This window comes from Nelumbo lutea, chromosome 1 (genome assembly GCF_056320005.1).
Source record: "Nelumbo lutea isolate HS-2025 chromosome 1, American lotus-T2T, whole genome shotgun sequence".
Taxonomy (NCBI): domain Eukaryota; kingdom Viridiplantae; phylum Streptophyta; class Magnoliopsida; order Proteales; family Nelumbonaceae; genus Nelumbo; species Nelumbo lutea.
Window position 1 is genome coordinate 215,815,999 of NC_142684.1, and position 20,006 is coordinate 215,836,004.

Below are 20,006 nucleotides of genomic sequence, written 5' to 3' on the forward strand. Positions count from 1 at the left end.
TGGTGGTGAAATGCCTCGGGATCCCCTTCCTATGCGGCAATGAATAGCTCTGTAAACGTACGCTTGCAAATACAACGGTGCCAAACACCACCTCTAACTTTGCAGGTGATGTTGGTACTGCAAATCACTGGTTATGGACAAGTTCCAAATGTGACTTAAAAAGAGATTATCGGGATAATTATAAATAAATGTAAATGCAACAAGAAAGGCATAGTTTAATTATGACTGTCAATAGGTTCTAAAAGTCTGATACAATTATCCCGGATTTGGATGTTAAAATTTGCATTCTATTCAGGTTTAAGCCCATGTAACTCAATTAAAATCCGATTCTAGTTAAAATATATTATAAGTAATTAATATTTTTTAAACATCTTTTGATCTTTTTGTCCTTTTAATCACAATAAGGTCCATTAACCCATCCATATGAGTAAGATTCTTTCAAGATTCAGCCACAGCCTCTACTTCATACCCCACTTAATTATTGGTGTGAATTTGGCTTTGTTAAAATGATAAATAGGTATTTGTCTGTATATGTGTTTCTATTTTTCATAAATGCCCAATCTTGTACTCCCTTGAATTAGAATTGTCTTATATTTAAAGCCGCAATATCCATATTAATTATTGAGGCACATGTTCTCACAACTAGCCAGGTTTGTACTCTCTCTTGACTCAGAATCAGTACTCACCATTAGTTGCAGGACACTGAGCTTAAGCCAATATTCAGAGGGCTGTTTGATAATGACTGATGTGGCTGAAGTAAATGTCTTATTGTTTTGTTGTTAATGGATAAAAATAAATCATATAATAAAATATACTAAGCTAATTAACCTTTTTCTCAGGGTAGGGCATCATACATGTTATTTGAGACTCTCTTGCTGGGATTTTTAATTGATTTGGTTTATTTAATTTGGAAGCTAAGATTGGGGACCCACTAACACCATCCATGTGGTAAGTCTGAAAACCTTTCGAGTGGTTCTTCTATTTAGCTTAGGAAACTAAATTAGATTTAATGATTTATGACTAAAGGATCTGAGCTGCCTTTCCAATTTGAATTTGTGCACAGCATTTATATTTATATTGGGTTATGCTAATGCACGGCATGTCATTCTGCCATTAAAGAGCTCACAACCTAGTTAATAACCTATTAAAAGAATCATTAATTCATTCAATTCGGCACTTCACTTCATCCATTAACAAACAGCCAATATCTGTTTTCTATAACGAGTAAATCCATAAAAAATAGCATCAATCTACAAGGTGAAATTTAAATTAAGGCCTCATTTTGTTCGCGGGAATAGGGATCTGGAATCAGAACAGCCCATTTGGTTGGGTGGAATCAGAATCTCATTCTCATTCCTGTTGGAATGATATTCTCACATTTGAGGGAATGACCATTCTATGCCCCTTCCTTTGAAATAAAATCTTATTCTTGCTGATTTTAATTCTCATTTCCATTCTGGTTTGAACCAAACAGCCTATAAGAATGCACCATTCCGATTCTGATTCTGACTGCAAACCGAACGGACCTAAAACTAGCAGGTAGCTACAGCAACAACTTGCCACATTGAAAGTCTTACGGTTGATGGCATCTGCCGTGTTGGTCATGGTATGATCGCCACTATTAGCTGCATTTGATGGTAGTGTTGGGAGCTGTTTAACAAATGGTAACGTCCCACATCGGCCATGAAGTGAATATGCTCCACAACTAGGGGTGTCAATGGACCGGTTTCGGGTTGGATACCATCCGAATCAGAAGTGATATGGCTGGACTAGATCAGGTTTATATGGGGTTTGGACTGGATTTAGTCCAATCCATTTGTAAATGGACAAATGTTGGACTCAAATCCAGTCCAATTGACAGCCCTATCCAGAACCACTCCAATCTCTCACTTCACTTGATGGTTGATGGGGCTTATGGTTATTGGTTAAGCAGCTCCTAATACACTTATCAATCACTCCACTTGATGGATGATGTGGGGTGTTATTATTGGTTAAACAGATCTTAATACACCATCAATCTCTCACCTCATTTGATGGTTGACTTGGGGTGTTATTATTGGTTAAATAGCTTCCAACACATTCGCCAATCACTCACTTCATTTGATGGTGATGTAGGGTGTTATTATTGATTAAATAGTGCTCCTAATACATCCATCAATCTCTCACTTTGTGAATATCTCCCTTATCATTCATGGGGAAATATTCCCAATACACTCATGGTCTATTCGTTTCTTCTTAACTCTTATCTCTTAATAAGAATCTTTTAATTTTAAGAGAAATATGGTTATTCGTTTCCTCTTATCTCTTAAAGTGCAATTATACAAATTTTTGTTTTCTAAATGATATTCCTAAAAAGACAAACAAAAACTCTTATATATGATCAAAATGGTATTTGATAATTTTCATAATTCAGAATTAAGAACAATATTCTTTACATTTAAAATTAAGAGGAAAGAAAAATTCACCAATATCAATATACCTCTTAATGTAATTAACAAACATAGATATGAATGTGAAAACAATTTGTGAATAATAAATCTAAAGTGTGATGTAGAGTATTGTTGATTAATTAAACAACTCATAGATATTAACATACCCATCAATCTCTCACTTCACTTAATAGCTGATTTGAGGTGTTATTATTGGATTAATCGAGGACTCTTCTCACATATACAAAATGAAAAACTCACTCTACTGCTGCACCCAACCCTGAACCCAAGAAAACAAATAAATGCTGGAAATACATTAATATGGATGTATCTGGCAAGTGGCAACTCTCTTGGTCAACTCATAGCTGGGATCTGGCCGGCGACAAACAAAACCCAATATTTTGTTTTTATGGTTCCTCGACAGGGCATGCCCTTGTTATAATTTATTTCACATGCACAGTCTTTCGAATCATTTCACATTCTAATGCAATTAATAAATAAATCGTCCACGTGACATCCCCCCTCTCTCTCTTTCTTCATTCTGCAAGAGCCAAATAATGTTTTATATATATATATTCTTCCACTGTTTTCAGTTTTGCTTGTTAATTTAAGTAGGAAGCAGATCTTCTCCTCAATGTTTTCTCTTTTCTTTATTGAAATGTTGCACTGGGTACTGCTCTATAACCTCTGTTGAGTTGCCTCGATATTCTGGAACAAAGGAAAAAGATAAGAAGATATGGATTAGGCTGACATCCTATGTTATAGCCTTACTTGATTCTTTTCCATTCATTTTCTTTTATTCAATTTCTGAATTCTAACACCAATCGAGAGCCCTGGCTCGTTGGTGTGTTAGTTGGCTTGTTTTAACATTTAATTAGCGGATTAAAGCCTAGGGGGAAGGTTTTGATTTTACTAAAATTCGGGTCGGGAAAATTATGGCTCGGATCCATTCAAAATTTAGCATATTCAAAACACGACCCAATCAAAATCCAATTTCTACAAATGGATTGGGATTGGGTGGGTTGTTTGATGAATAAACGCTAGTAGTAATATATAACTGGTCAAAAGAACACTTAAACTTGCCACGTGTCTAATACCCATTTTCACCATCTAGAAGTCACGTGGTCAGAAGAAAGGACCGTTTAGGAAAATCTACTTTTACCCTGGAGCAATGTTTTAAAAACCAATCTGAAATCGGAACCATCCTGGCCATCTATTTCATGGTCCGATCATCTGGTTTGAATTGATGATTCATTCTGACAAAAAATATAAAATAAAATAAACAGTTAAAGACCAGTGAATGAGTTATGCAGGTAGACGAATCGACTGTCCAGATTAACAAATCGTTGACCAATTCAATAGTCTTTGGTTAAAGATTGAATTTAGAGTAAAATAGAACCGATTGATTGAATGCTTCCTGAACCAAATGGTTTGACCGTCCGAATCAACGGCGATTCGAAAACATTGCCGTAGAGAATAGATCAGATTGAGCCTCGGCACCTACAAAACCAGCAGCAAGCATGGCGCATGGACAAAGAGATCTGATCTTAGATTAATTAATAATTAATGATGATTTTGCTTTGGGGTCATGGCACCTGACCTGACGCTGAAAATTCTTTACACCCAATCACCAATTTCTCCCACTCATCTCATCTCATCTCGTCTCATTTTCATCAACTTTTGAGCCTTTCAAATTGTTCTCGTCTCGCATCAAAACTGTATCCGATTCGTTACGCCATTGACATGGATGGCAATTGCGTTAAGAAGAAATTTACTTGTTTAGTGCTCTGTCCCATGCACGTGACGCGCCCCACCTCAGTCGAATTTTTTTTTTCTCCAAAATTGTCTATAATAAAGTCGAATTCAATCCGTATACCCAACATGAAATGACAAAAGAAAATCCCAAAAGATTTAAACAATATGAATGCTGTGGAACTAACAACAACCACTTTGATATGAACATATAAACTGTAGAATTGAAATTTAAGCACTTAATTTAAACAAAAAAAAAAAGAGTGAATGGTGTGAAGAGAGAATTGAGAGAGAGAGGTGAGAAGAGATTGAGGAGGGTAAGAAAAGAAGTGATTGATTCAAATGGGATCAATGGTAGTTATTAGTTATGTGAGTTTAGTCTCAGGCCTCTAATGTTGGAGGGACATGACTGACCATCTCAACTACTACTGGCCATAGCCATCTCAACACCTACTAGTACTTTAGTTTTTGGCACATAGTGGAATATGTAGGGCTGTCAATGGCATCCCATTGTTGGAGTTAGAATCCAAAATGAGGTCCAATCAAGTCATGGATGTCAAAAATCAGATCCACCAATAATTGAATCTCAATCTCAAAAAATGTTATCCATTCAGATTTTTGTTTACTGAATAAAGTCCCTACCAATATTTTTTTACTTGGATATCTTTTCAGAATTTCCCCATTCTTATATTGGTATCAGAGGTTTCAAGTGATGTGAGATTGGTTCTCAATAGTGCAATCAAGTCGAGTTGAATCAAACTTTGCATGTCTTGCATTAACTAATGCATGAATTTCCAAAAAATGCATTACATTTTAGACAACAAAACCTAGGCTGAAATGTAGTTTAGAAGTCTTATTCAATGGAAAGAAAAAACTATCATAAATGGATTGGGCCTAGTCTAGACTAGAAGCAACCTTTATATTTGATGCAAAGCATTCAATGTCAATCCCAAAATTTTAACAAGGACTGGTTGAAGAACAATGACTGAAATTCCTACACTTGAATTATGCATATTTGACATGGATACGTGAATATGCATGGATCTTTAGGCATTTGACTTTAAAGTCCAAAATATATTTTAATGTTGGGAATTGGATCAATCACCTAATATGGTGATTAGGGGCATATTAGAACTCAAAACTCTCGTAATGGATGCAATGCAATGATTGTGGTAATGTTGGTGTAAATATGAAATAATGTGATTGCAATGACCATACTTGAGTTGTAGCTTAAGAAATGAGCCAGTTGATGATGACATACCTGAAACTCAATGGTTGGTAGTTAATGGGTAGAGATAATGAGTTCAATTGGCTGCATTGTCAAATTCGGGATATTGTAAATACTATGAATCAGGTTAAATTTGTACATATTAGTAGGCATCATAATGCATTAGCTCATATGTTAACATATCATGCATGTTTTGATGAAAATGTTGATGTATGTAATCAGGGGGAAGTGATGTACCACAATCGTAGTAACGAATGAATGATTGCCTTTGATTGCCAAGAAAAAGTACACTAAGTGTTTGAGTTAGGGTTGATTCAGAGGTCAATTTGTGTCAACCCTAAAAATAACTAGAATTTCAACAGAAAAAGAAAAAACATGGAAGTTGCCAAAAATAAGTAATTAACTAGGGGTGTTCACATTAAATGTCAGACTAAACCGACTCAATCGGTTTGATTCAATCCGAGTTGGTTGATTTTTCAAAATCATTGGTCGGTTTCGGTTTGTATGAGAAAATAAACTAATAACTCAATTCAGTTTTCAGTTTTCAATATGTTAAATGTTGACAAAACTGAACCGAACCAATTCTATATGTTCAAGTAATTATTAATCTGTCTCTATCTTATATGTTAAATGTTGATATATTTTATTTGTGTTTTGTTTGAACTTTGAAAAAATTGGTTATTTATGATAAAAACTAAAAGCGCATAATCAATACAAATATAATACAGTGGTACAATATTTAATTCAGTTTTTTATAAATTTAAATATATATTGACAAAAAAATCAATTTTGCATAAAAAATTAATCAATTTAAATATATTCTGATTTTGCATAAAAACTAAAACTAATAAACTTAAATATAAATAGATATTTAGAAATAGATATTTTAGTTTAAAATATGTATAAAAACCAACTAAGTCGATAAACAGACCCTTAATGTTTGGGTCCGTTTTGATTTAAGGTCAGCCAGTTTCGGTTTAGTTAATATGTAAACCGTCTAGGTCGGGTTGGTTGAAAAAAATGACTCAAACCGACCCAACCCGACTGATGAACACCCCTATAACTAACCTTAAAATTCCAAATATAAAATAAAAAACATAAAAATTCAAAATTTGAAAGAATAATCAACAATAAATAATGGCTAGATAATAATGATTAAAAGGTGAAAACTTCTAATACACAAATAGTATCAATTAGGCCTGTCTATCAAATCAGCAGGTTGACCCATAACCAAGCCTAACATAATCCAATTTTTTGGTAAGCTGGGTTAGGTTGGGTCATTCGGTTGACCTATGACCCAACTTAACATAACCCAATTTTTTCTCGGGTCATTCTCAAATTCAAATAGCTAGATATGATATCCTAATCCTTAACCCTATTTTTCAGGTTGGGTCGGGTCATCCTTAAATTTGGGTAACTAGATATGATACCCTAACCCTAGGTTGGGTCAGGTCAGGTTCCGAGTCAACTTTTTGCTAGTCTAGCACTAGCAACAAGCATGCAACCAGACAAACTTGTATGAGCAGCCATCTCTCCAACCTATATCTCCTTTTTGTATTCGATGAGTAGGTCAGGTCACCCCTTGTGTAGATAGTAGGTGAAGGCATATATAGCTCTTTTTAAAAATTCCAAGGTTTATATAATTATCTTAATGGTTTTCTTGTCATTAATTAGTAGGGACTTTGCTTTACTTGTGTAGTCCTTTTTCAGTTACTATAAAAGCCGTAATGTGAAGGATTCTACAACGGTTCATGTACTAAGTACATGCCCAATGGAAATGTTGTTTCCCAAAGATATCTCCCCACTTCGTCCCCTCTCCATGTTTAGTGCCCAACTCATGTTTATACTTTATTATGATAGCTTCTTTAAAATAAGGGCTCGTTTGGGAGGGTTGAGTTTAAGATTATTATGCTAATTTATTTAATTGTTTTAAAATGTTTTGGATAAGTTACTTAATAGAGGTTCGAGTGGATAATCCTTCAAATGATTCAATGCCTACTTAGGAGGGCTGAAGTTCAGTCAGTGGCTTCTTGCTTTTCAAAATGGATTCCACATAGACATCCTATAAATTATATATTTGGTGCAAAATCGAGAGAGCCTAAATATATTGTCACTTTGTCGGTCTTTTTTAAGGGGCATATGCTTTAACATCTTTGAATAGGGAAAAACTTCAAAGCGCAATTAAATATGGTTAACTGAATCTTCAGTTCATCCCTTCCAAACAGGCCCTGAAAGATAACCAATTTGGGACCTAGGTTCATTTTATTTTTTGGGTAAATTGCTGAAACCTGTTGAAGTTTCTATTGCTAAAATCTCCTCTAAAGTTTAGTAATTGCAATCACCTCTCCTAAACTTTTTGATATTATTGTAAATAGACCCTCTTTGGTATGATCTTTTAAAAAAAGGCATGAAAAATTGAAAATGTCTAAACTATCTATGTAATTTTTATTGAGGTTGGTTTCTACATGAAAAAAATACAAACTTTATGAACAACAAAAACAAAGAGAATTTAAATGAGTAGCTTTATCTTTGAGTGATTGATATGAAGGGAAAATATGGAAAATAAATCAATTTCAAAAAATAGATTAAAAGGATTTGGAATAGTAATTCATATGAATAGAAAAATTGGAAAATAAACATTTTTGTTAAAAGTAACTATATGTGTATTTTGGGCATTTTCATACCCCTTTTTAGCAAAAAGTTTAAGAGAGGTGATTGCAATTACCATTGCCAAACTTCAAGAGAGATTTTAGAAATAATCATAAACTTCAGGAGAAACTTTAGGAGAGGTTTCAACAATTTATCCTTACTTTTTTACGAAACATATGCTGTCAATTAGAAGCCACTAACGCTTTAATCTTCCCAAACAATGCATATATTTGCTTTCGTGGGCATTTCCTAAGGCTTAGTTTGGAAAGAGTATTAGGCTCAGTTTGAGAGGAGTACAAATACAAATATGTAGAGTGCAAAACCTTGAATTTTGCATTATTTTTGTATACATTTGTAGTCCTATAAAGTTGATTTCTCTATTTCGTTGGACATTTAATGGGCATTTCAAGTAACACCCTATAAAGTTGCTTTCCACCTCAGCTAAAGTGTGTCATATCAACATGGGCATTGGGGAAACATGAATTTGATCTTTCCTCAAATGCCCCATGCACATAAATCAAAGTGTTTTAGCTTTTTAGTATTTATATGATAAAATGGTGAAATAAAAAAGTAGTTTCATATGAAATAAACACCAATACCTATGTGGCATTGATGTAACAATGTTTTTTCAATAAACACCCATGCAACCAAAGATATGGTATGTGTTTGGTTCCGCTTACGTTTTGTCGTTCAATGTTTGTACTTTATTTGCTTACAAAACCGAGAAAGGTAATAATTACAACCATTTGTGACAATTAGGCACCATTAAGCCACATCATCGTAACAATGAAAAAACGTCTAACCATTTGTGGAAGCTTTAAAAAATAATATCCCCAAAATTGAAGTCCACTTTTTCCATTCCCGATGCATACGGAAGAGAAAGAGAGCGGAACTGCTGAAGTGGCACCTATGTGGCAATGTTTATTGAATAAACGCTTATGGAACCAAACACACTCATAGTATGTATTTAGTTCTGTGGGCATATAAACGCCTATGAAACCAAACACACCATTTGTGGAAGCTTTAAAAAATAATATCCCCAAACAGTAGGTGTGCACAAAAATTGAAGTCCACTTTTTCCATTCCCGATGCATACGAAAGAGAAAGAGAGCGGAACTGCTGAAGTGGCACCTATGTGGCAACGTTTATTGAATAAACGCCTATGGAACCAAACACTCATAGTATGTATTTAGTTCCGTGGGCATTTATGGATAGTCTATTTATTTGTACTTTTTCACTTTAAATGTTTATTTATACTTTTACTTTAAAATTTTCTTGTTTTTGTTATTTGGTTGGTCTTCACTTTAAACGTTTTTTACTCTTTACCTTAGATTAATACTCATTAAAATGTCACATTAACATTTGGTTTTTGGAGAGGAAACAAGATTTTGATTTTCCCCAAATGCTACATGCACAAAAATCAAAACATTTCAACTTTCTACCATTTATTTGATAAATGGTTAAACCAAATAATTGTTTCATTTTGCTTGATATATAATAAATGCCAATACCTACGTGGCATTGATGTGACAGTGCCGCAAACATGTGGCTATTACACATGGCCGATGTGGCATATTATTATTGGTTGGATATTATCCTTCGTAGAGTACACGTGGACCATTTAAGCAGCCACGTTGAAAGTAAAAATAAACCCCAAAAAACGATTTCTTGGGTGAAGTCACGACTCACGAGTACGTACAAAACACAGGTGTATGTGGAACGGTGGGTGTAACCGAGACTTCGTTTCCCATACCGAAATTTCGGTCGTTTAAAAAAAAAAGGGTCCCCGGTTCTCGAATCTCGAATCTCGACAGTGCAAACGACAAATGACGATAAATTTTATTTTAACACCGAAATATCGGGGGCCGAGAAAAACATGAGCTATTCTTAGTTTTCAAACTGACAAGTGAATTAAGTCAATTTTCGAAGTTAAGGCGAGGCAGCAAGAGCTTTGCAGTTTCTCTGTGAACTACTCTTGTCTTTTCCTTTTCCTGCCACCACCACCTCCCTCCACCACCTGCAACCACACCACGACCCTTACCTTCTCTTTTTCTCTCCCCCTCTCTGTCTCTGTCTAAATAAAAAAAACCAAAATAGTCCTGTTCTTGTTTCACACAGAGATAGATTGACAGCTGACAGACAAGTAAAAAAAATCGAAAACACTTGCTACTCTGCATCTCTATTTTCTTCCTTATGTCTTTAGCGACATACAGAAATAAACACTGAAAGAACTAGGAGTACTTCCTTTGTTCCTCTTCATTTCAACTCAGAGACTTTGTTGGAAAATCCATCTATAGGAAAGAAAGGAAGGGTACTTCTGCAGCTTCAAAGATTCAACCAAGTCCTCTCTGTCTCTGTTATAATATATTATTCTACACATGCAATTGGGTTTTATGTTCTGTCAATGAGTTGGGTTCTTATCGATGTTCTCGGGGGGAATGGGGTGTCCAGTTTCGCGTCTGGCGGCGAAGCTCGCATTCTTCCCGCCACGGCCGGCGACTTACGAGGTGAAGAAGCGGGAAGATGGAAATGTGGTAATAGTGTCTGCTGCAATCCCTCATGACGATGGGTCCTTCGATGTTCGGTTGCTCAAGACCAAGCGGGGTAACAAGATCGTTGCTTTCTATCTCAGGAATCCTTATGCTCGACTGACGTTGCTTTACTCCCATGGCAATGCAGCCGACCTCGGACAGCTCTATGATCTATTTGTGCAGCTTAAGGTCAATCTCAGGGTTAACATCATGGGGTTAGTTTGTTTTAAAATCCTTTTTTTTTTTTTTTTACTTTTAGTTTTCTGTTAAATCTTTTCCCTTTCTATTTCTTTTCTGGCTGACGGACTCTGTTTTGAAGAGTAAATTTCCTTACCGGGTTCTTTTTTCAGCATTTCTTTTTGTTTGATATTTTGGGCTCTATGGTTTTTTTTTTTTCCTTGTCACTGGGACCATGTACGTGTAGATTTATTTCTGTGGGAGCTAGTTTAGAGATCTATTTCTGGATCATTTACTTTTTGTCAAGTAGTCTTTCTTAGTTTTGATTCTTGGAAATGTGCACTATTTTCTTTATCGTACTTTTAGCATGCAAGGGATTTTCTTTACTTTATTTTTTTTTTCATGTTTTTTGGTAATATTACCTTTACATAAGTAGGTTCCAACTCCATCTTTTCTTCAATGGGTTTTTTCAGATATATATCCAATATCTACAGGGTTTATGCCTTGCTTGTGTTTCTGAGGTTTATTTGTTCATTGTTCGTTTTTCATCTTTTCTTATTCAGAACTCTGTCATTCCATTATGTTAATGGATTTTAGTTGAGATTAGAAGGGAACTTCAATTAACAAACTATTTCAATCTTAGTTCCTGTTTCCTTATTTCTTTTAGAAACACTTTCATTTTCCTTTCTTTTGGGTTCAAGGATACCACTCACCTCTATTCCAAGGAGGCTCCTTCTTGTTTCATGTTCTGGTATGTAGTCTTGTTCAAGTTTCCCCATTTTGTTTTTTAGGAATCATTTTTGTTATCATTTCCATTTGATTTGTACTTTTCTGTCCAAGTTCCCATGTTTTTTTGCTGCTTCCCATTCACATAGTTGCCAATATTCTTTTCTTGATTGCTTGGTATATGTAATCTTCAATTTCCTGGTATTATCTGCAGATATGACTATTCTGGGTATGGGGCCTCTACTGGTAAGGTAGGTGGTTCTTTCTTTTTAGTCCTTGTCCTTGGGATTATGAGATACTTATCTCAACTATCTTTGCGCTGTGTTTTGGTTAGTGAGCATATTCCTTGGAAAAACCAATAAGAAAAAGTAGGTCCATAAAAAACAAATGGAAAAGACAAAAATTTGCTCTATCTACTTGAGCACCTTCTTTGAAAACTAAAAGACTTCTCCTTTCTGAGATAAATCTTGGAGGTTGAAAGGCTATGATGCCTGACTTGTCCACTATAATGGCCTACTAGTGTATGTCGTAGGTGGAATCAAAGGGTGTTGCATTGGGCCCAACTGTTTGATAAAATAATCTGGAAGATCTCCTATGCTTGGGAAGTTAATCTGATCATGATGATCCTATACATCCCATTTAATTTGGAAGTTTGCAGAAAGAATGTCCATAGCTGATTCCATATTGGATCATCTAATCAGGTTGATGTTTTGGCTTAGAAGATCTTCCAGTTGGTGTCCATGGATTTGTTGAATCATGGTTCACTCACTTTGTGGACTTGTACTGGTTGAGCATTTAATCTTGATCTACTTTCTTTCACTTTTGATCCTTATTAATGGCTAATGATACTTATGTTGTTATATAACTTCTCAGCCTTCAATATCAGTTAGAACAATGGTTTACATCTTGGAATGCATGATAACCCAGATATCTGTACAAGGATACCATGTCATGTTGGATACTTGGATATTGTAGTTTTTAGGGTGAATTGCATATCCACACCTTGTCCAGCTGTGAATGGAACCATGCACTCAATATCGTTCTTGTTTATGTAATTCAGCCAAGTGAAGCAGACACTTATGCAGATATAGAGGCAGCATATGAATGTCTTCAGATTGAGTATGGAGTTAGCCAAGAAGACATGATTTTGTATGGGCAATCAGTGGGAAGTGGACCTACATTGCACTTGGCATCTCGATTACCTAGGCTGAGAGGTGTGGTTCTGCATAGTGCTATACTTTCTGGTCTTCGTGTGCTGTGTCATGTGAAGTTCTCTTGCTGCCTTGACATTTACAAGGTGAGTATGCCATGACCAATGCGCTTTACAGAAATAAACAAAGAGTACCTATCATTGTAAACTGTACAGATATTTGGCTGATTGAGATGTACAACACGTAAGGAGTGGGTTCCTTTATTCAATGATCCCAGAAAGTCAATCTTTACAGGAAATGAAAATCAGCCACTAAATGGATTTTTTTGCAACATTTACTAAATGGCCACTTTGTGCAAAAAGGCCAAAAGTTATGTCCATATCCATCTCCAGTCCACCACTCCCAAGTGGCTTTTAACATTTACTATAGTGATATAATCATTTGATGCTTTTGATGAAGCCAAATGCTCCACAGGACAAATCAGAATGCATTGGGTAATGGCTCTTAACATTTCTTATAATCATTCTTGATGATACTTTTTTGATGAGGCCAAATCCTCTAAAAAAGCAAAACATTGTGTAACTTGACAGGGGTAGTTTGGTTATTACAAAGAGTTAAACCAAACTACCAATGTAAAGTGGTATAGGCAGTTAAGTGATGATTCATCATCATCCATGCCTTATCTCAACTATATGGGGTCAGCTACATGAATCATGTTTCACCTATCGTTCTATTTAAATCCATATCCACTGTTAAATTAGTAGTGCTTAAATCATTTATTACTAGTACCCGTCTACCCCAAGCTCTTATAGTCCCTTCAATGTGTAACAAACCACTTTATACAAAAAAGAAAAATCTGGGTAATTTTAGGTATTTTCTCTTTTTTCTTTTCTGAATTAACTTGTTGCTTAGTTGATGTAACAACTAGAAAACAGTAAAAGACAGCTAGCATGAAAGAACTCAACAATAAAAGTAGAATAGAAACATAACATAACCCATTAAAAATAAGGGAAACAAATAATGAGGGAGATATAAAGAATGTATGTGTGTGTGTGTGGTGTGTTAAAATCAAATAATGAGGGAAACAAATGAATCAACAGATGGGGCCCTTGTTATGTTTAATGTGACAGAGATATAGAGAAGAGGGAAAGTCTGTTAATTGCAAAGAAAAATAAAAAACAAAGTTGGTGGAGCCCCTATTCTCTAGGGTTATAAAGATTGAGATGAGTAATCATAGAGGATTTTGAAAAAGAAGGAATGAGGAGGCAAAGCCCCTGATTTGCCATAGAGAGAGATGATGTTTTGTTTTATCTTGAAAATTGATAGGGAAAGGAAGTAGGAAAAAAGAGGCCTGTTGTGAATCATAAGAAAGGTCACTAGTTGAAGTCTCTACTGTTGCAAAGACATTTCTTTTGGTTTCCTGCTGTTATTGTTTGCCATAAACCCATTTTATGTACTTATAAATAGAAAAATGGTCTTGACAAGCATGTTTGTTGGTAAGCCAATGAATCATTGGTCCTCTCACTCTGCAAATCATCTAAAGTGGGTTCCTTTCTCATGTATGCATGTCTATTATATTTTCACCCTACTATCTGTACACCTTCAATGTCAAATAAACTATACCTGATATTTGTGTTCCACAATAGTTTTGTGTTCTTTCTATTGTCTTTCATAGATACTGATTATACAATGAAAATGCAGAACATCAATAAAATTCGAAAAGTGAAGTGCCCAGTTCTTGTTATACATGTAAGTACTTCCTTCTGATCTTTGGTTCTACAGATCTGTGCTTTCCGGTTTTTCAATGTGTTTCTTAAGACATGAACTAGAAAGAATTATTTACATATTCTACTGCATGTCGATTTAAAGATTGTATTTAACTTGGTGATCTTTTGGGGTAATGGGATAATTTCCTTTTTCTTTTACTCTAATTTGATTGCATTTTATCATCAATTCTGCATAATTACCATCATTATGTGGAGAGTAGTACGAGCATTCTCTATGAAAGCCTTACCTCATAAATCAAGTTTTTACCATGGCACTCGGACAATTGTACCTTCTTTTGGTGTATCAGACACCTACACCTTGATGCCGTGTTGTGTTGGTTATTTTCAACTTTTTAGGGTAAATCTGATGTCCAAAACCTTGTGTAGCTGCATATGCTGTACTTGGTTAACATAGACCTATGGTATAAACGTAATCATTTTCTAAGTTTTTTGTTGGATGGTAATAAAATATGGTTGGCATGCCTCTGTCGCATCGATTCGTCAATAAAAGAAAATAAAATATGGTTGGCATGGCAACAAGGTTTTTTATTTATCCAATATTAGTTCCAGTTAGACTGCCTGGACCTAACTTCTGGTGTTTTTTACACAGTTTCAGCTCTCATACTTGAATCATTCTCAGATTTTAGTCCAAGATTTCACCATTTCAACAAGAAAAATGACCCATAGGTTGCAGGATTAGTTAATCAGTTTAATTTCTAGGCATGGAGATGTGCAATTTTATGTTATCCATCAACTGTCATCTAGACTCACATACCATGTATAGTGATGACTTCTAGCACTATAAAACATAGTATTACTCAAGGTTCAAAGTTACGTACCAGCCCATATCGGCCAATACGTATCATGTTGGGAGTTTCTCAATACGCCCCTACAGAGGTTGTATCAGATCAGAGCATGGTTCAGAGAGTAGCCGGGACTTAAACCGACCCCTCTGAACTGGTTTTGAAAAAAAATATATATAACATAAAAAAAGCACCAACACAGTCCGATATGCCCTGTGCCGATACTTTGAACCTTGGTATTACTCTCCCAGTTTCCTAGGCCTGGAGATGTGCAATTTTATGTTATCCATCAACTGTCATCTAGACGCACATACTATGTATAGTGATGACTTCTAGCACTATCAAACATAGTATTACTCAAGGTTCAAAGTGACGTACCAGCCCATATCGGCCAATACGTATCATGTCGGGAGCTTCTCAATACGCCCCTACAGGGGTTGTATCAGGTCAGAGCATGGTTCAGAGGGTAGCCGGGACTTAAACCGACCCCTGTGAACCGGTTTTGAAAAAAAATAAACATAACATAAAAAAAAGCACCAACACAGTCCGATATGCCCTGTGTCGATACTTTGAACCTTGGTATTACTCTCCCAGTTTCCTTGTATTATCTCAGTAATTTATATCATTTATCTAAGAAAAAAGACTGATAAGTGGATTTCACAACTATCACTCTGCTGTTGGGGATAACTTTGGATATCCCTCATGGTGATGGTCCAAGTGAACAGGTTTGTCAGCATATAAATTTTGACAACGAACACGAGGATTTCACAACTATGTTCAGCAAACCTGTGAATTACTCCAAGTAGCCACGTGAAACTGTCTCAATTTTTTATGGATCTCTTCTGAATCATATGCATCAAAATGTTGATGTTGCTTCAACTCTTTTTATGTAGTACAACAGTTTATCTTCAATTTTCAGAATTGCAGCATTTTGCTGTCTTACCATAAATCTTTGAACTGAATGGTTCAACCTTTTACAGGGTACAGATGATGATGTAGTTAATTGGCTCCATGGGAATAATCTATGGAAATTGGCAAGGGAACCATATGAGCCTCTCTGGATTAAGGGAGGTGGACACTGCAATTTGGAGCTCTACCCTGACTTCATTCGCCATCTGTACAGGTTCATCCAAGAGATGGAGAACATAACCACGGAGATTCGCCTTCGGAAGATTAGGGAGAGTCTCCGGTACTCAAAGAAATCAATTACTATTAGGTTCTGTGGAGTTAAATTATGCCCAGATTGTCTGTGCACACCCGAATGCCTAGGATGCCCCTGCCTACCCAAGTGCCCAGGGTGTTGCTGCCGACCCAAGTGTCCAGAGTGCTGCTGCAGACCCAGATGTTCATGCACAGAATGTTTTTGCCCACCCAATTGTCCAGTATGCTTGTGCCAACCCAAATGCCCTGAATGTTTCTGCCTACCCAAATGCCAAAAAATTTCGAGACCAAAGTGCACAAATTTGTGTTTCTGCCGATAGTTGAACTTGGACAGCATACATTGACAATAGTCAGTAGGATAGAAAAAGGGTTGTCTGTACAGTAATTATTTGAGGTTCTGTAACCATCTAACCCTTGGATGCTTTGTAGTCTAGGCGTCAGATGTTTTCTTTTTCTTTCATTCCGTTCTTTTAAATTTAGTATGGTTTTGGCTTACACCTTCGTAGAGGCCTTTCTATTCTTTCTCTCATTTAAATTTATCAGAGGATGAGGAGGCTTAACCCCTACAGTTTATAAGATGCTTGATGTTTTCAACCTTTCAAGTTGTTCTAAGTTGTGCTGATTCAACGGCTTTCAATTATTTTCTGCAGAAAAATTCTCCTATATGAAGGTTCTGCACTCTGCCCTTTCATGTATACAATACAGAATTTAATTTGATTCTCATCTGTCAACAGATATGGGTTCAGTTTCATTGTGTTAATCAACCAAGGGATGATGATGTCAAAATGGGATGGAGGGAATGTTAATCCACCAGGTGATACAAACAGAAGTATGGATACAACCTACAACTTGGTCGAGCCAAAGCCCAACCAGTCTTGGCTTGTAAATTTTAGGTTGTTCCTCAGTCTGGAACCTGGGGTCGGGCCCAGGTCCTAGGTACCCTGTTCCCTGAGTCTGGGCATACCCGACATAAGCCAACTCAATCCGAATTTCCTCAATTGTACCTAGATGTTCCACGTGGCAATTTTTTTAACATAAAAAGGAGCCTCCCACAAGGCCATAATTTTAAAGAATCTGAAATATCACCATCTAATATATGTAGCTTAGGCTGCTTGGTACATCCAAACTCTCTTGCTTGCACGTTATGCCAAGCAAAAGAATACATGCTATGATTGTCTGTCTACTTGGAGATCATGCTTTCCTAACCGTTCTTGTTAGAAATTGCATGGATTGGGGATGTGATGGGCTCTTCGCAGGAAAGCAAGCTTAGTTGAGATACTCCTCTGGCTACACCATGATTCCAAAATAGTGGTATTCTTCTCTGTTTGGCTACACCATGATTCCAAAATAGTGATATTCTTCTCTTTTTGGCTACACCATGATTCCAAAATAGTTTTGACTACATTTATGGCTGTCAATGGGTTGGGTCTGGTTCCTTCTTCTCAAAATATCTTATATATCCTCTATAAAACTGAAAGTGATGACTTTGGACATCTTCCATGAAGTGTTATAACGATTAGAAACATGTAAAAAACTCAAGACCAGACATGGAATCAACCCTATGATACATTTGGCTTTTGAATCCATTAAAACGCTATGTAGGGAGGTTTAGGGGGGAAATGTCATAATCAGTCATTAATTCCCTTCCTAGAGATGACCTGGTTAAAATCTTGATACCTGAAACTGCTTTGAAGTACGAGTGTTACCTCGCTAATGACATGATACACAATTTTCATTTTTCAAGCGGGTCCAAGCCATTCATCTTACAGAAGCGAAAGTTAGAACACTTACAGGACAGTGACATAGTTTCATTGGATTAGTCGAGACTCGAGAGGAAGTAGATATTAATTAGTGGAAATCCCAATCTTAAAAGGGGCCTAATCTCTAGGACCCCGTAACTCTGGCACTTATGTTTCGAGGATTGGGATCAAATGGGTTCTACCTAAGGTTCAAAATTTTGATACATATCAGTCGATATTATATCAGGGGCTTCCCGATATATTTCTATAAGGAGTGCTTCGGGGTCTCAACTAGTTCCAGGGGTGGATGGACCTTGAACGGGTCCCTCTGAATCAAATTTGAAAAGAAAAAACTAAAAAAAATAGAAAAAAAAAACTAAAACAGCTATTGATATCACCCGATACGTCTCTACTGGAACATCATATTTTAAACCTTGGTCCTATCCAGAATATAATTTAGGCCAAAACATGGGATGAATAGAAGAGATTCTAATTCTGTAACTGCATTTTTGGCTGATGAAGAAAGGTTCCTCCTGAAGGCAGAAGCTATGCTTGTCTCTCTCTAATTAGAACAGATGGTGGGTTACGAGGCCTCAGATCGTTATACTAGTCATGTCCTCTAGACTCTTTGATTTCAGTGTAAAACTCAATCGATGAGTTTAAAATTTTAATGGACGGTTGAAGGTTTTTTATGTGATAATAGATGTAAATGTACATTAATAAAATCAATGTATTATTTACATCGATTGTCGATGAAAAGGTCAGCCCATTAGCTGGTGTACATCGATTTATGATGTAAACTTTACATTGGAAAGTGGAAACAAACACATAAAAATATGGACCCACTGTGAAATTTTACATCAGTCCTTATTTACATTGAAAATAAATGCATGTAAATGCAAGCCAACTGTGGAGTTTTAAATCGATTTGCATTTACACCAAAATCCAACGCAACCCTAGAGAATTAAGATGATGACCTGAGACTGTTTCATGGTTGTTGGTGATGATTATTCGAGAAGGTAGACTAAATTATGGCGTAGGTATCTCTAACTCTTCTCCCTCAGTCAAGGTTCCGAGTTTTAAACAAATGCTAATAACTTCATTTGATTTGGCCTAGGTATTCGGTAAGCTTTCAATATTACTCTTGATGATATAGAAGGGAAAAGGAATGCATTCTCGACTCTATCTATATTAGCTGTTGATCAGCATGTTAGTTATTTTCTATTGCTAAACAATACAAGTTTGTTTTTATGGGTTGTTATTAATTGACCTCTGTAAAACTTGCATCTCATTTGAAGAGACACCAACTTGCTCTGTTGGGATAATATCTGAATTGGCATCTCAGATCGAAATAACACTAGGGCTGTAATTCATTTTGTCCAACTTGAGGAATTTGATTACATTGGACTCGGGTTAAATCCGGGTCCATTGTAAATTTAAGAAATTTCCAATCCATGAATTCTGATAAATAAACCTGATTGGTTATCAAGGCTTTTTGAATCTAGTTGATTGGTATACATTTTTCAGATATCTTTTTCGTATCATAATCGAACCCAATCAACACTCCAACCTAACCCTAAGTTGCACCCCTAACAAACATAATATGAGAAAAAGAGATAAGATTGACCAATTCAAATACTTCTATTTAATGGGTATTTAGTGGGACCTCTGAATTAAAAAAATGAATTTCTCTTTGCAACATATAGTTTGATGTGACCAATTCAAATACTTCAAACTTCATTTAATGGAAGACCTTTTGAGTATGCCAAAAATGGGAGACCTTATGATGGTGATGATGTTTGGGTTTCAAAAACAAATACTAAACATTTGGTATGAAAACATCCCCTTACTGTGTCAAAGTCAATGTTACGTTGAAGCATATATTACCAGCATC

The 20,006-nt window shown here is 35.9% G+C and overlaps 1 protein-coding gene across 1 annotated transcript; it reads left to right on the forward strand.

The window, feature by feature from the left end:
• The first annotated feature begins 9,976 nt into the window (after nucleotides 1–9,976).
• LOC148880950 (alpha/beta-Hydrolases superfamily protein) lies at nucleotides 9,977–17,033 on the forward strand. The gene is made up of 5 exons (XM_088963075.1): nucleotides 9,977–10,804; nucleotides 11,707–11,743; nucleotides 12,553–12,789; nucleotides 14,345–14,392; nucleotides 16,193–17,033. Exons 1-5 carry the CDS (start codon nucleotides 10,482–10,484, stop codon nucleotides 16,691–16,693), a joined length of 1,146 nt encoding a protein of 381 aa, XP_088819201.1. The 5' UTR covers nucleotides 9,977–10,481; the 3' UTR covers nucleotides 16,694–17,033.
• The last annotated feature ends 2,973 nt before the right edge of the window (nucleotides 17,034–20,006 follow it).

Bases quoted from the DNA above. Each gene is read 5' to 3' on its own strand.
- LOC148880950 (XM_088963075.1), top strand. From the start codon at position 10,482: ATGTTCTCGGGGGGAATGGGGTGTCCAGTTTCGCGTCTGGCGGCGAAG. The intron at 10,805-11,706 runs GTTAGTTTGTTT...TATTATCTGCAG, and splicing joins CTCAGGGTTAACATCATGGG to ATATGACTATTCTGGGTATG. The intron at 14,393-16,192 runs GTAAGTACTTCC...AACCTTTTACAG, and splicing joins GCCCAGTTCTTGTTATACAT to GGTACAGATGATGATGTAGT.